Source organism: Typopeltis vanoorti, chromosome 8 (assembly GCF_054136105.1).
Source record: "Typopeltis vanoorti isolate ZY-2024b chromosome 8, IOZ_Tvanoo_1.0, whole genome shotgun sequence".
Taxonomy (NCBI): Eukaryota; Metazoa; Arthropoda; class Arachnida; order Uropygi; family Thelyphonidae; genus Typopeltis; species Typopeltis vanoorti.
The window spans coordinates 145,161,935-145,179,192 of NC_143556.1; the positions used below are offsets into that span (position 1 = coordinate 145,161,935).

The 17,258-nt window shown below is 35.1% G+C and overlaps 1 protein-coding gene across 5 annotated transcripts in view; it reads left to right on the plus strand.

Moving 5' to 3' along the window:
• Positions 1-17,258, plus strand: part of LOC150104406 (uncharacterized) — a 459,199-nt gene that overhangs the window by 31,658 nt on the left and 410,283 nt on the right. For 4 of the 5 annotated variants that reach the window (XM_090396357.1, XM_090396356.1, XM_090396354.1 and 1 more), the window contains exon 2: positions 1,729-1,905. The exons of the other annotated variant lie outside the window; for it this stretch is intronic. In XM_090396357.1, coding sequence (XP_090252483.1) covers positions 1,785-1,905 — 121 coding nt within the window. In that variant the 5' untranslated portion in view covers positions 1,729-1,784. The remainder of the gene's footprint in view (positions 1-1,728; positions 1,906-17,258) is intronic. 5 annotated transcript variants of the gene reach the window in all.

The following is a 17,258-nucleotide window of genomic DNA, read 5'->3' on the forward strand; positions in this document are numbered from 1 at the left end:
TATGTCAACTGATCTTGTAAAAGTATGTGCATTTTACTTTCATATTCTGTTAAATTCATAACCACAGTTGTGCATTACCTTTATCTTCTATAGTTATTACAATAACTGTATAGATTGTTTAAAGCTTTTTGTTTTCATATTGTTTTTGTGAAGTTTGGATTGGATTAAGATGTTGACTACATCCAAATGAAATCTGTTGGCAATTACTGGAGGTGGGCTGTATATTCCATGTTCAACAGAAGCCATTATTTTCACTTTTGGAACCTGGGTGTAGCAACAAAGTTATGTCTTTGACTTAAGCTGTCTGTGCTGACAGCTTCATTCGTTAAGGCTACTAATGATAAATTTGCAATGACGTGATCTTGTTGTAATTGTTGTTGTTCTGTAGCACTACGATGTTGGAAGATTTTAAATTTTTTCTAGTGCTGGCTTTTCACTTTTTTAAATTTGCCAATGCATCAGAGATGCTGACAATGATAACCCACAGTTCTGGGTTTAAAATATTGCACAGTTTGGTAAATGAAAGTTAATTCCACTTACTGAAAAATTGGCACTTCAGCTAAACAGGTTAGCCTTCTTAAAGAGGTGCTGAGACACTAATACGATACCAAACTGTGTCAAAATTAAAATAAGTTTTATTTGCCCAATATCCAGCATATTTACAAATGATCTAGTTCAGCATTATTATATAAACAGACTAGCACTACTTGTGTGAAGCTATCAAAAATAAATGCAGCTATCAGTGCTCTACATGATGTACTGTGTGCTATTTTAAATCTGGAACTGTGGGCTCTCCTTATCAGCATCTATGATGTAGTGACAAATAAAGAATTCAATAAAGTGAAAAGCATGTATTAGAAAAAAAAATGCAAAATCCTCCAACATATTAGTGCTGTGGAACAACCGCAATTACAGGATTGCATCATTGCAAATTTGTCATGGGTAGCCCTAATGGATAAAGCTGTCAGCATGAACAACTTAAGTTGAGGACATAACTTTGTCGTTACACCTAGTCAAGTTCCAAAAGTGTGAAAAGAATGGCTTCCGTTGAATGTGGAATATACGACCTGCCTACATTGAATGTGGAATATAGCCAATAGCATTTGTTTGGATGTAGCCAACATCTTAATCCAATTAAAACCTTCCAAAAATATCAAAAAAAAAAAAATAAATAAATAAAAAATCAGATCAATGCTTTAAAAAGAGCTATTCAGTAATAACAATATTGTAATAACTATATAATTAGCTTGGATAATCGTATAGAAACCCTACTCAGGAGATGGAACATGGAATTTTTTCATTTTTTTTCTTATAACTTTTCACTTTAGACCTTCCATAAATGGGGTAGTGATCTTATATTGTCAATGAAATTCATCCACCACCTAAAGAGGCAATATCTGTGCCCAGTGGGATTTGAGTCCACTGTGGATAGTGGATATCTACTATCCAAGTGGAGATGGCATCTCTTCTCTTCTTCTAGGCCATCATTTAGCTGGAAGCAAAACTAATTTTCTAACACAGTACTTGTTTTTGATATAGTCATTATCCACCTAACAGGTTGCTAAGCAGTGTATTTGTGATTTCATACTAAATAAGTTTGTCATCTGCAGAAGAAATAACTATTGTTTTAAATTCATAATGAAATTGTCATTTGCACTGATAGGTATTTAAAAAATTTTATTGTACATTTTTTCTAACTTTTCTTGATTTTGTTCTTACACACTTTAGGCATTCTGTGAGTTTTAAAAACATTCCTACTTATGAAATTTTAATGCTTTGGAACAATGAAGAAGTTATTTTCAAGATTTGAAAATAAAAATGAACAACCCTCAAAAGAACCATTTATTGGTAAATCATATACAGTTGGAAAATTTTCTGTTACAGTAGAAGATGTAATAGCAGAAGGTGAGTTTATTCCAAAGTTATGAAAGGTTTTAATGTTGCAATTTGAATATATACATATATTTTTTTCAGTATCTAATCATAAGATTGTCAAGAGCTTATGATGACTTCTTTTCAGGAGATCCTGCAGTACTTTATGCTGCATTTCATTAATAACTAAAATAATGTTATAGTACCCTTCATTTTTTTTTTTTTTTTTCCTAAAGTACAGTACTGAAAATAATTCTCTCCAAAATTATCTCTGTTCAAAGATTTCATTTAAGCAGTGCCTCAGGGAGAATCTGTGCTGCCTTTCTTTTATTCACCAAAGGAAGTAATAAACACTCTAGAAAAACAAATCTGCAAACTAATCAATCACATATAGAGTAATAATCTTATGCCTCTGGGATTCATTGTTGAATGTGTGAGTCGAGGCTCTGAACTGTGCTTACATTTCTAATGTACTTTAATTTTTGTGTTTGGTTTGAAATTTCAGAAAGTGTTATATGCAATTATAAATAGGTACATAACACAATTTACATAATCAGGATAAATAATTCATTATCATTAGCAAGCTATTTTGCTACAATACTTACATCATTGTTTTCTTTCATTCACTTGTAAGTTGTTCATTCTTGCCATTTCATGCATGCATATCTTTCAGCATTAGACTTATTTTCTGATAATAGTTTTTTTTTTTACAATGTTTTGTTCCATGCTAAGAACAAGAATTGTACTTTTTAGATTAAGATGCTGAACAAACTGAGTAGTCTACCCACCCTTCATTGCCTGTGTAGTGCATTTGGAAGGATATGTGCGCTTTGGTTCAAAACCCTAGAGCTGGATCTTTGTATAGGACACTAGACATTTATAGAACTTTACAAACAGTGTTAAAGTTGGCTGATCTGAAACAGTGGCGAATTTCCTGCAGGTAACTCCTACCTTCCCTCCAAGAAAACTGGCATAAGTTGTAGTGATGTACTTGTGTTATGTAATGTAATTGTGTTATGGCCATAGCTAAAGTATCATCCTACAGATAAAAGCACTTGTTGCCACATTATTAACACTAATAGCGTGCAGAAAATGGTAAACTTATAATGTTGTAAGAAAGAATTGTAATTTAAATTAATATTTAAATTAAAATTCTTTTAAATTACAATTAAATTTAAAAGTTCTTATAAACAATCATTTATATATATATATATATATATATATATGATCATTAGTTACATTGACTTGGTGGTTGGATATGTTCAACTTTTTTTGACTGTAGATGAATATATATATACTGAGAGGAGACCTCCACATAGCATTTAAAGGAATGCAGAGAACCGACCAGGGCTTCTGACCTAATGTCCAATCCTCACCTTCTCGTGGTGCACCCAGTTGGATATCTACCTGGATACTGAACGAACGTGGATGGGCTGGCAATTTGGGATTTAGCCGACCAAATTGTATTCTTATTGGCTTAAACCAATATAGAAAATGATGGTACAACATGACAAAATTTCATGCCAGCTGGGGCGTCACCCGGTTAAACAAGGCCCCTGTTGTTTTCGCCAGGGAACCAGGGCAAAAAGTCAGCTACTGAAACAAATCTGAAAGCACCCCCCCCCAACTCATCATCACCAGAGTTAAAGATCGGTACTATCAACATAAGAAGCCTGAATAGCAAAGAAATGGAGCTAGCTGAGGAATTAGATAAGTACCAGATTGACATAATAGCGGTGACTGAAACAAAAGAGACAAAAACTGGTGAGATCTTTCTGAACAATAAATACAAAATGTTATATTCAGGAAATGACAATCAAGGAAAAGAAGGAGTAGCCATAGTATTCAACACAAAATACGAGGCTAATCTTCTTGAATGGCAGGCAGTCTCAAGTATAGCGATGTGGGCAAATATCAGAATGGGGAATTGGACAATGAGACTTATTTCTGCCTATGGTCCCACAGAGGTACTTCTACTAAAGTAGAAGTGGAGGAATTTTTTGATGCTTTAGAAAAAGCAACTGACACAATGAAAAAGAAAAAGTTGGTCCTTGTTGGGGATCTAAATAGCAGAGTGGGAAATGATTGTCAGATATACAGAAATATTTTGGGAAAATTTAGAGAAAAGAGCAAAGCCAATAATAATAGCAAATACCTGTTGATTTTCTGCTAAGGCCATGGACATGGTTATTACTAACACCATGTTTCAACATCAAATTGTGCACAAATTCACATTGAGAGAAGAGGGAAGGAATAAGAAAAGTCTCATTGACTATGTTATTGTTGAAATGATGTTTTCTCCCTGGTTCAGGATACCAGAGTGTACAGAGAATTTGATATTGAAAGTGATTGCTATTTAGTCTTGAGCAGGATAAAATTGAATTTCATATTGAAAAGAATAACATGTAAGAAAGTTTTAAAGTGAATAAAAGTTGAGCAGCTCTCAGATGTGAACTGTAGACATACACAAGGATTATTGAAGGAAAAATGAAAGAGTTTGAAAATAGGAACCAAACCTTGGAGATTCAGTGGCAAGCCTTGAAGAAAACCCTGATTGAGTCAGCCAGAGAGGCATGTGGTGAGGTTGTCTGCAAGGATAGAAAAATCAGAACTCCATGATGGATACAGGAAGGAGGCAGTGAAGGAAAAGAAGAAAGCATATCAAAAGTTCCTGGTAAATTAGTTAGGTTGTGCTCTTAGAGAATACAGAGACAAATGTAAGAAAGCTAAACACTGTGTAAAACTAGCTAAACAAAAGTCATGGGAGGACTTTGGCAAGAACATAGAAAATAAATATCAAGAAGGTATTCTGGAGGTTGTTGAAGAAGCTTAGAAATGGAGGAAAGAGTGCTGTAAAAGGAGTTAGAGATGATAAAGGTTACATGAAAACAGGAGAAAAAGATATCCTTGAAGTATGGAGTAATAACTTCGAAAAATTGCTAAATGAAACAAGCAGTGATAGCACAGTGGTAAAAAAACACTCAACAGGCATACAGTCAAGAATACATATCCATACTTGAAGTAGAAAAAGCCATCAAAGGCTTGAAATGTGGAAAGTCAGCAGGAGTAGATGATATTCGACCAGAAAAGCTGAAATATGGTGGTATAAAAGTCTTACAGTGGCTGCACTGCATAGTTCAGAAAGTCTGGACAGAGGGACGAATTCCCGATGATTGGAGTAGAGCTCTCATAGTACCCATATATAAAAAGGGAAATAAAACTGAATGTGAGAATTACAGAGGTATTTTCCTACTGAGTGTTCCTGGCAAGATCTATGCAAGCATACTTGAGAAACGGTTGAGAAGAATTGTGGAAGAAAAGCTTGGTGATGAACAAGCTGGATTCAGGCCAAATAGAGGCTGTCGGGATCAGATCTTCACTTTACGACAAATAGTTGAGAAAGCATGGGAATATAACAAAGATCTGTATTTAAGTTTTGTTGATCTGGAAAAGGCATATGACAAGGTGACAAGAGAGAAGCTATTCAATACGCTACAGTTATATGGTGTCAATGGGGCATTATATCAAGCAATACTTAGTCTGTATTTGAGTTGTAAGTCAGCAGTTAGAATTGAAGGAAGTACAGGACGATGGTTTAATGTTAACTCTGGTGTGAGACAAGGATGTACATTATCCCCTTTGTTATTCATTATCTATATGGATCACATTATGAAGGAAAGTGGTATTAAACATGATATCATGATTGGAGATATTAATGTTACCTCTTTGCTTTATGCGGACGATGTTATACTTCTAAATAAATCCACTACAGGTTTGCAAGAATCCCTGACTAAATTGAATAACTGTTGTAATAGATATGGTATGAAGGTCAGCATTAAAAAAACAAAGACAATGAAAATAGGTAGAATTGTTGAAAATGTCAGTTGTGTTGTGAACGGGGAACCTGTGGAACAAGTAAAACCTTTCAGCTACTTAGGCATGATTTTTACTGAAGATGGTAATTTAATATGGAAATAGACAACAGAATCAACAAATCTGGTATGGTAGGAAGTCAATTGAATACATTCATATGGAATAAGAGAGAAATTAGTCGGAACACTAAATTAGCTGTATACAAGACAGTGTTCAAACCAGTTTTAACTTTTGGATCTGAGAGCTGGGTCAGAAGTAAAACACTTGACCAAAGACTAGAGACTGCAGATATGAGAGTCCTGAGAAAGATTAGATTCGTGAACAGATGGCATCAATGGCAATATCATATTTAAAATGAGGATATTAGGAAAGAACTTGACGTTGTCGGCATCCAGGAATGCATTAGCAGAGCTAATCTCAGGTCAGGCAGTAGTGTGTCTGTGTGAACATCTGAAGAGGAAGTTGAATTAGTGAGTGAGGGAGAATAATATAGCAACTGTTGCATTCATGAGAAGAGAGAGAGAGAAAGCGACGTTCAAAGAAAGAAAGAATTGGAAGTTTAGGGGGAGAAATAGTTTTGAATAATTCATAAGCCAGAAAGGTGGAAAAGAGCATTATGAGGGAAACAAATAGTTACCCCAAACTTAACGGATGAATTTCTTTTACATGAAGCAAAGTTGTGAAATAGATAAGTGATATTGTAAAATTTCTCACGATAAGTGACTTTCTAACTTATATTTGGTTTTACATGTTTTTTAATTTTGGAGAATGCACTCAGGAAATTGTTAAATTTTGACTGAAATTATATTTTCTGTAAAATTATTGTATTCCGCCTTTGTTAAAAATATTGTGGTGCATGACGTCATCAGATAGGTCAAATAAGTAAATTTACTGCTAAGATTAGTGAGAAAATTCGAATTGTCATGGTTGGAAAATTCCAACGACCCGCAAAGATGACCTCGTCATGTCCAGAGGTCAATGCATGATCATAGTTGCCATGGACAAAGAATTCCAAAGATGCATGGAGAATGATGTCTGCATGTCTGTAGGTAAATATATGACCAATTTCAAGAGACTTGCACATGTACACAACAGAAGTCAGAGGCTATATAAGCCAGTCTCAGGAAGGAATGTTATTCTTAGGGTTTTCTAAGCTTTTTCTTACCTAAGACTCTGTCACGTCTGAATCGCTTGGAAGCTGATAGAGAAGCATCGTTGTTCTTGGGGTTTTTCTAAGCTTCCTCTTACCTGAGACCCCATCGTGCCGAGATCACTGTCGGAAGTAGAAAGAGAAGCATTGTGAGTTCCGAAGTCGTCCACTTGGATCATTGCCATGTCAGAGATTTCTGCCAGGTCATTCGTAAAAGGCAGGTGCTGCACTTTGCTGCCATGTCAAAGGTCTAATAAAGAAAAGTATAGTCGACTACTTGAACAAGGAAGAAATTTAGTTGGAGGACAGGAACGAGTCATTAGGTGGAAAGAAAGACAAGAAGGGGTACGTACGTGTGAATGAAGGATTAATGTGAAAGACTGTCTGCTGAACGAATATTGTAAGTAGTTGTATTACTGAGAATGATTATATGTGAAGTGTCTCTGTGTGTGAGATATTGTATAGTAATGACAAATCAGGCTTAACCAAGGTATGTCTTATAATTGAGTAATGTTATGCTATATTGTATTTAACTAGAATGGGAAGAATTGAGAGTAGTAAGAAAACTAATGACTGTGTATGTACCGTATCATTTTGTAAATATCGCCTTAGACTTAATTATGTGTGGATAGGCTTATGTGTTTGTCAGACATATTTTGTAATACATTTCACAGTTTGATATGAACACAGATGATTAAGTAATATACTATTTATTAACTTAAAAGCTAATATTTCGCTGGTATTATATCCAGTATCTTTGGAGCACACAACACAAAGTTTGTTACAAATGCAAAACAACCACAATCCGGTGTAACAGTGGGGCTAGTAAAAGTAATTGCAGCACAAGACTAAAGTCCTAATATGGCGCCATCTAGGTTTAAAAAAAAAAAATTCAAAGTTTTGAAATAGTAATCCAAATGATAGTCTTAGAAAGTTTGAAAAAATGAAATAAAATAAAAGTAATAAATATTAATTTGGTCTTAAGATGACTGTCTCCCAAATCTTTGGTAGATTTATACAGCCATACTTGTTAAGGTTTGGAGTATGTTTTAAGGCTTCTGTTGATTCCAGGAACAACTTCTCTGACTTGTAACAGCTTCTGTGCATTACTTTTGTTTCTTTCCAATTGATCCTGTGTGCAGGGGTATCCAAAGCATGGGCTGCCAGATCTGACTTGCCATAGCGAAAGTGTCGGATATATTTTTTGTGTTCACTGAGGCGGATGTCCACAGTTCTTCCTGTCTGTCCATAGTAGGCTTGATGGCAAGAACAGGGCACTTCATAGACTCCTGGATGTGATAAAGGAGTGCATTTGTCCTTAGGTGAAGAGATGAGAGTTGCTAATTTAACATAAGGTTTAAATACTGCGCATAGTTGGTGTTTGTTAAGCACCCTAAAAAAATTAGACTTAATTAAATGCTTTGTAAACAACACATTGGACTGATTTGTCAATGCACCGTCCTAAAAAATTCAAATCTGCATAAGATAGAACTTATTATGATTTTCATTTAAGTCATGACTAGTATAAAGTAAGAATAAATTTAAATGAGGAATACAAACGATATCTGCTTTGTCTTTGGTTTAAGAACGTATACTCTTGCACTCAATATATAGTGTAACTGGCACAGTCGTTAAATAAATTTGTTAGACTATAGAGCATGGGAGATGAGATATAGTAGAAATATATACATGGCAGTAGTTGAGAGTTAAGACAGCTGACCATTGATGATAATTAAGTAAAGAGAAATTAAAGACAAAGCAGGGTAGGGGAAGTACATAGTATAACAAGAGGTGCAGCTGACAAGAATACTGAACATGTAACCACAGTTATTACAATATGTATATATATTTTTATTTTATTTTATTTTTTTCTTTTCTTGAAGAAAAGTTCCTTTTGAACAGTTCCTTTTGATACAGTATGTAGCAAACGTATTCCAGATAAGCTCTATAAACTCGGTAAAGAATTTTTTGTATTTAAGGATAATGATGAAGCTTCCACAACGAAAAAGGGAACTTTAAAAATTATCTTCATATTTTAAGAAAATAGGAAAGGAACTGATATTGCAGAGATATGAAAGAAATGTTATTTTTTTAAGAAAGATTGTGCAAAAATTAATTTCTTGTTTTAGAGGAAAAGAGGTTGTGCAAAAATTATTTTCTTGTTTTAGAGGAAAAACAATATGAGGTAAGAAATTTATGTTTTATGGCCATTATTAAGAGCTGAAGAAACTGTCTTATGAGTTTAAAGTTTGTGTATTCTCATCAAATCCTGTAATTTTGAAGAGAAGAAATTCTTATGTAATGTTTGTGGGCCTTTTCTCTTTAAAGACGAGTTTAATTTAAAATGCAAATATGTGTATATAGTGCTTGAGAAGGGGTGGGGTGCATAAGGGTCAAAGCCCATCCTCGTTCGTTCAGTATCCTGGTAGATACCTAACAGAGTGCACCACGAGAAGGAGAAGATTGGAAATTAGGTCAGAAGCCCTGCTCGGTTCTCTGTATTCCTTTAAAGGCTAAAATGGAGTATTCCAGATAAGAGAGCAGGGCTTCTGACCTAATTTCCAATCCTCACCTTCTCATGGTGCACCCTGTTAGGTTTCTACCTGTATACTGAAGGAATGAGGATGGACTGGCAATTTGGGATTAAGCCAACCAAATTGTATTCTTATTGACTTAAACCAAAATATAGAATGATGGTACAATATGACAGAATTTCATACCAGCTGGGGTGTCGCCCAGTTAAACAAGACCTCTGTTGTTTATGCCAGAGAAGCAGGGCAAACAGCAAAAAGTCAGCTACTGAAACAAATCCTAAAACACACCCCAACTCAACATCACCAGAGTTCAAGATCAGTACTATTAATATAAGAAGCCTGAATGGCAAAGAAATGGAGCTAGCTGAGGAATAGGATAAGTTCCAGATTGACATAATAGAGGCGACTGAAACAAAAATGACAAAAACTGGTGATCTTTCTGAGCATTAAATACAAAATGTTATATTCAGGCAATGACAGTCAAGGAAAAGGAGTAGCCATAGTATTCAACACTAAATACGAAGCTATTCTTCTTGAATGGCAGGCAATTTCAAGTAGAGCGATGTGGGCTAATAACAGAATGGATGGAGCTGGACAATGAAATTTATTTGTGCCTATGGTTCAACAGCAGGTTCTAAGGTAGAAGTGGAGGAAAATTGTCCTTGTTGGGGATCTAAATAGCACAATAGGAAATGATTGTCAGACATACAAAAATATTTTGGGAAAATTTGGAGAAAAGAGCAAAGCTAATAATAATGGCAAATACTTGTTGGATTTCTGCTCAGAACATGGACGGGTTATTATTAACACAATGTTTCAACATAAAAATGTGCACAAATTCACATGGAGAGAAGAGGCAAGGAATAAGACAAGTCTTATTGACTATGTAATTGTTGATAGTGATGTTTTCTGCCTGGTGCACAGAGGATTTGAAATTAGGTGTGATCACTATTTAGTCTTGAGCAAGATAAAATTGAAATTCATATTGAAAAGAACATTAAGAAACTTTTAAAGTGAATAATAGTTGAACAGCTCTCAGATGTGAACTGTAGACTGAAATACACAAACATTATTAAAAAAAAATGAAAGAGTTTGAGAACAGAAACCAAACCTGGAGATTCAGTGGCAATCCCTGAAGAAAATATTGATTCAGCAGACAGGCCTATGGTTCAGCATTATTACATAAACAGATTAGTGCTACTTGTGTGACAGCTTTTGCTCTTAGAGGATGCAGAGACAAATGTAAGAAAGCTAAACACTAAAACTAGCTAAACAAAAGCCATGGAAAGACTGGTAAGACCATAGAAAATAAATATCCAGAAGGTAGCAAGATATTCTGGAGGTTGTTGAAAAAGCTCAGAAATGGAGGAAAGAGTTTTGTAAAAGGAATTAGAGATGAAAAAGATAACATGAACACTGGAGAAAAAGATATCCTTGAAATTTGGATTAATTTCCTCGAAAAATTGCTAAATGAAACTATTGGTGACAGCACATGGTAAAAAACAATGACTAGGCATTCAGTCAGGAATACATATCCATACTTGAGGTAGAAAAAGCCATCAAAAGCCTGAAATGTGGAAAGGCAGCCAGAGTAGATGATATTTGACAAGAAATACTCGAGTATGGGGTATAAAAGTTACCGTGGCTGCACAGCATATTTCAGAAGGCCTGTAGAGAGGGACGAATTCCAGATGATTAGAGTAGAGATTTCATAGTATCGATATATAAAAAGGGAAATAAAACTGAATGTGAGAATTACAGAGGTATTTCCCTACTGAGTGTTCCTGGTAAGATATATGCAAGTATACTTGAGAAACGGTTGAGAAGGATTGTAGAAGTGAAGCTTCGTGAGGAACAAGCTGGATTCAGGCCAAATAGGGACTGTCAGCATCAAATTTTCACTTTACGAGAAATAGTTAAAAAAATCATGGGAATATAACAAAGATCTGTATTAAGTTTTGTAGACGATCTGGAAAAGGCATATCACAAAGTGCCAAGAGAGAATTATTCAAAACACTACAGTTGTATGGTGTCAATTGAGCATTATATCAAACAATACTTAGTCTTTATCTGAGTTGTAAGTCAGCAGTTAGAATCAGACAAAGATGTACATTATCTATATGGATCACATTATATAGGAGAGTGGTATTAAACCTGATATCAAAATTTGAGATATTAATCTCAGCTGTTTTGCTTTATGCAGATGATGCAATACTTCTAAATAAATCTGCTACAACTCTGTAAAGATTCCCTGACTAAATTGAATAAATGTTGTAAGAGATTTGGTGTGAAGGTCAGCAATAATAAGACAAAGACAATGAAAATAGGCAGAAACACTGAAAATATCAACTGCATTGTGAATGGAGAACCTATAGAACAAGTAAAACATTTCAGCTTCTTAGGCACAAATTTTTAGTAAAGATGGTAAATTAAATAGACAACAGAATCAACAAAGCCGGTATGTTGGAAGTCTGAATAAATTTATATGGAATAAGAGAAATATTTAGTCAAAACACTAAATTAGCTGTATACCTGACAGTGTTCAAACCAGTTTTAACGTATGGATCTGAGAGCTGGATTAGAAGTAAATCACTTGACCAGATTAGAGACTGCAGATATGAGAGTCCTGAGAAAGATTAGGGGTGTGAACAGTTGGCATCAATGACAATATCATATTAAAAACGAAGATATTAGGAAAGAACTTGACATTGTTAAAATCCAGGAATGTGTTAGCAGAGCTAATCTCAGGTGGTATGGTGACTTAAACAAAATTGGAGAGGAAAGATTAGCAAAACAAGTGTTCTCTGCCAGGTTGGCAGGAAAAAGACCTAGAGTAAGACCAAGATATAGATGGATTGATGTGTTAAAAAGTGCCTTAGAAGATAGAAATATAAGATCTAATAATGTTGGAGTTTTGACAGATAACAGATTAATTTGGAGGAAAATTGTAGTTAGGATGTTAGTAATGATGTAAATTTTTCATGTAGTACCATCATATTCTGTACACCCCTTGAGGGTACATGTCAGGAATTTGATGATGATGATAGTGCTTGTGAAACATAAACATTTTACACACACACCATTAAGGCAATACCATAATTCTCTAATATTATTTGTAAATTAATATATATTAATATTATTTGTAAATTAATAGATATTAATATTATTTGTAAATGAATGTATTATTTTTAAATTTTGTTTGTCTCTCATTCAATCTCTCTTAACCTATAATATTAATATCCCAGATATGAATCTATGGTATTAACCACCCATCACATATTATGCACTCATAAGTGAAAATAATTAAATTTACTATTTTAATAATCTTTTGAAAGTTTATTTTTCACTTGGTTAGAGTATAATAAATTTAGTTTAATCCTTTATCCAAGTGTGAGCAAACAAAGTTTGCGCCTGAAAGCATCTTCAGGACTGGGGTAAGGTGGTACAACACCAGGGCAACTCGTTGCAAAGGTGGAGCAAGCTACCAACACTCATGTCTCAGTATCTCCTATAATGCAAAACACATCTCCTTGCGGATATGTCTAATGTTATGCATTAAGGGCCACTACCCAGACTAGTTTCGACCTTTATTGAGGTCTCTTCAGTGGGAGCCAGGCCCAAGCTGAGATACCAGGCAGAAGCATTCGCAGGTCATCTCTACCTATAGGAGTTGCCAAATGGTGTGCCACCCTTTTTTTTTAATGAATTACTCTGGATTTAGAGAAAGATGTTGAAAGTTTATATTTCACTTGGTCAGAGTATAATAAATTTAGTTTAATCCTTTATCCAAGTGTGAGCAAACAAATTTTGCGCCTGAAAGTATCTTCAGGACTGGGGTAAGGTGGTACAACACCAGGACAACTCGTTGCAAAGGTGGAGAAAGCTACCAACAATCCTGTCTCAGTATCTCCTATAATGCAAAACACATCTCCTTGCGGATATGTCTAATGTTACGCATTAAGGGAAGGGCCACTACCCAGACTAGTTTCGACCTTTATTGAGGTCTCTTCAGTGGGAGCCAGGCCCAAGCTCTAATTTATTATTTAATTTAATTAATATAATATAATAAATTTATTATATTATAATAATCATAATAATAAAGTGGAAACACATACATACATCATGTTACTCTCCAGGTATGTGAAGTTTCTAACCTCTTCCAGCTTTTGTCTATTGACCTTTATTTGCTTTTTCATCCTCTTCTCTTTGAATATAATTTTTTTGTTTTATCTATGTTCATTATTAACCATATCTTTTCCCTTTTTCATATTCATTTTTATCTTCAGTACTGTTCATTCTAGTTCATTTTCTTCAATAATGACTATGTTGGCTGCAAATCACAAATTGTTTATTTTAGTACGATAAATTGAAATTCCTCTTATTATCGTTTATGACATCATTGTTCTTTCTGAAAGCGTGACAAAGATGCTTTAGGATATTGGGTCTCTTTGTCTCATACCTCTTGTTGTCCAGAACCATCTTTCTATTTCTCACAGTAGCATCTGCATTGTCATTGATGTTCTGCAAGAGCCACATCATGTTCTTGTCCACTCCATATGATTCAAGTACAGCCCATGCCATTTTCTGATATATATTGTCAAATGCTTTCTGAAAGTCAACTAAACAGGTACAAATCTTTTTTTTTATTTTTTTCAGAGCTTTCTCCACAATTAATCTTAACATGCATATTTGCTCCATAGTACTTCTGCCTCTTCTAAGCCCTGCTTGTTCATCTTCCAGATTTTCTTTGATTAGTTTCCTTATTCTTTCTGTTAAAATAATAAGTATTTTTTTCCCATATGACTTGTTACAGCTATTGTTCTGTAATTTTTGTAATCCATTTTATTTTTGTGTGAATAGGTATTAGAACTGATCTTGTCCATTCTTTTGGTGTTTTGCATACCTCTTATGCCATGTTTCATAACTGGTACAGATTGTCTATTATCACCTCACCACCATGTTTCAATATCTCCAGTGATCTCATCATTCCCAGAGTTTTTAATAGCTTTTCGGATTTTTTACTGCCCTTACAACATCATCCCTCAGTACATCCTGGTGCTTAGGCTTATACATTGATTCTCCAGGATCATGTTGTTTAAGGAAATTAACAACATAGACTACATAATAACTAAAAATATTTAATCATTACTTCCTATATTTTGCCAAACTTACATCAGCATCTTCAGGGATTAATACACTGAGATTAAATACATGCATGCAGGCACACTTCAGTAACAAAGATGGAACAGGAGAGATACACCCTAAAGTCCTATAATTATGTCACCTCTTGGCTTTGGTTGGGTGTTCTTGGCAGTTGGGCTGACTGTATGCCAGTGAGGGTTCCCATATGAGAGGCAGTTTAATACAACCATACTTGTTTAGTTTGGGATATAAGAGCTGCAGCAGATTCGAGGAAAATCCTCTCAAATTTAAATTTGCTTCAGTGGAGTAAGGTGCTTTTTTTTCCACCGAATCCTTTGCTTGGGTATCCAGGCATGGTTTGCTAATACTGAATGGCCATTGTTGTGGAAATGGATGTAATCCTGGTTCTCTTATATACAGTTGTTGGCTGTCCTTGTTTTTCCATAGTGTGAATAGTTGTAGTGCAGGGTACCTGGTACAGTTCAGTTAAATCCAGAGAATGTAGTTGGTCTCTGGTGGAGCGGATAAGGGTCGTGCTCTCTGTGTGGTTTATAAGTGGACACAAGACTGCTTTTTTTTTTTTTTAAAGATCTTGGCCACATTTTCTGAGATGCCATGAATATAGGTGATGGTAATGAATTTACTCTAATCTGTTTTGGATTGGGGGGGGGGGGGTTAAAATTCTTTTTATTTGATGGTAGGTGCAGCCATTGGCCAAAAAGGTGTTTATATTGGTGAGTTCTGCATTGAGTACAATGTTTTCTGATCAAATTAATTTTGCTTGATGAACTAATGTTTTCATAGTTCCAAATTGTTGGGATTGGTGTGATGTAACTGTTGATGGATGTATTTACCTGTGCGTGTGTGGGTTTTCTGTAGACTATGAAGGTCAGAGATCCATTGTGTTGTCTTGTAACTAGAGTGTCTAGGAAGGGCAGATTGTTGTTACTTTCTGTTTCTGTTGTGAATTGGATCCTTGGATGCAGACTGTTCAAATGGAATAGGATAGCATGTCCCAGCCATGCTGCCAAATTGAAAACACATCATCCACATAGTGTAGCCAATTCTTTTAGATAGGCTTATACGTTGGTAACACATGACTATTAAATTATTTAAGGAATTTACAATGTATACTGGAATATTACTTTGAAAAACTGCTAAATGAAACAAGCAGTGATGACAGCACGGTGGTAAAAAACACTGACCAGGCATGCAGTCAGGAATACATATCCATACTTGAAGTAGAAAAAGCCATCAAAGGCTTGAAATGTGGAAAGGCAGCAGGAGTAGATGATATTCGACTAGAAATGCTGAAGTATGGTGGCATAAAAGTCTTACAGTGGCTGCACTGCATAGTTCAGAAAGCCTGGACAGAGGGACGAATTCCCGATGATTGGAGTAGAGCTCTCATAGTACCCATATATAAAAAGGGAAATAAAACTGAATGTGAGAATTACAGAGGTATTTCCCTACTGAGTGTTCCTGGCAAGATCTATGCAAGTATACTTGAGAAACGGTTGAGAAGAATTGTGGAAGAAAAGCTTGGTGAAGAACAAGCTGGATTCAGGCCAAATAGAGGCTGTCAGGATCAGATCTTCACTTTACAACAAATAGTCGAGAAAGCATGGGAATATAACAAAGATCTGTATTTAAGTTTTGTCGATTTGGAAAAGGCATATGACAAAGTGCCAAGAGAGAAGCGATTCAATACGCTGCAGTTATATGGTGTCAATAGGGCATTATATCAAGCAATACTTAGTCTTTATTTGAGTTGTAAGTCAGCAGTTAGAATTGAAGGAAGTACAGGAAGATGGTTTAATGTTAAATCTGGTGTGAGACAAGGATGTACATTATCCCCTCTATTATTCATTATCTATATGGATCACATTATGAAGGAATGTGGTATTAAACCTGATATCAAAATTGGAGATGTTAATGTCAGCTCTTTGCTTTATGCGGATGATGTTATACTTCTAAATAAATCCGCTACAAGTCTGCAAGATTCTCTGACTAAATTGAATAGCTGTTGTAATAGATATGGTATGAAGGTCAGCAATAAAAAGACAAAGACAATGAAAATAGGCAGAATCATTGAAAATGTCAACTGTGTTGTGAATGGAGAACCTGTGGAACAAGTAAAACATTTCAGCTACTTAGGCACGATTTTTACTGAAGATGGTAAATTAAATATGGAAATAGACAACAGAATCAGCAAAGCTGGTATGGTACGAAGTCAATTCAATAAATTCATATGGAATAAGAGAGAAATTAGTAGGAACACTAAATTAGCTGTATACAAGACAGTGTTCAAACCAGTTTTAACTTATGGATCTGAGAGCTGGGTCAGAAGTAAAACACTTGACCAAAGACTACCACAGATATGAGAGTCCTGAGAAAGATTAGAGGCATGAACAGATGGCATCAATTTAAATATCATATTAAAAACGAGGATATTAGGAAAGAACTTGACATTGTCAGCATCCAGGAATGCATTAGCAGAGCTAATCTCAGGTGGTACGGTCACTTAAATAGAATGGGAGAGGAAAGATTAGCAAAGCGAGTGTTCTCTGCCAGGTTGGCAGGAAAACGACCCAGAGGAAGACCAAGATATAGGTGGATTGATAAGGTACAAAGTGCCTTAGACGATAGAAATATAAGATCTGATAATGTTGGAGTCTTGACAAGTA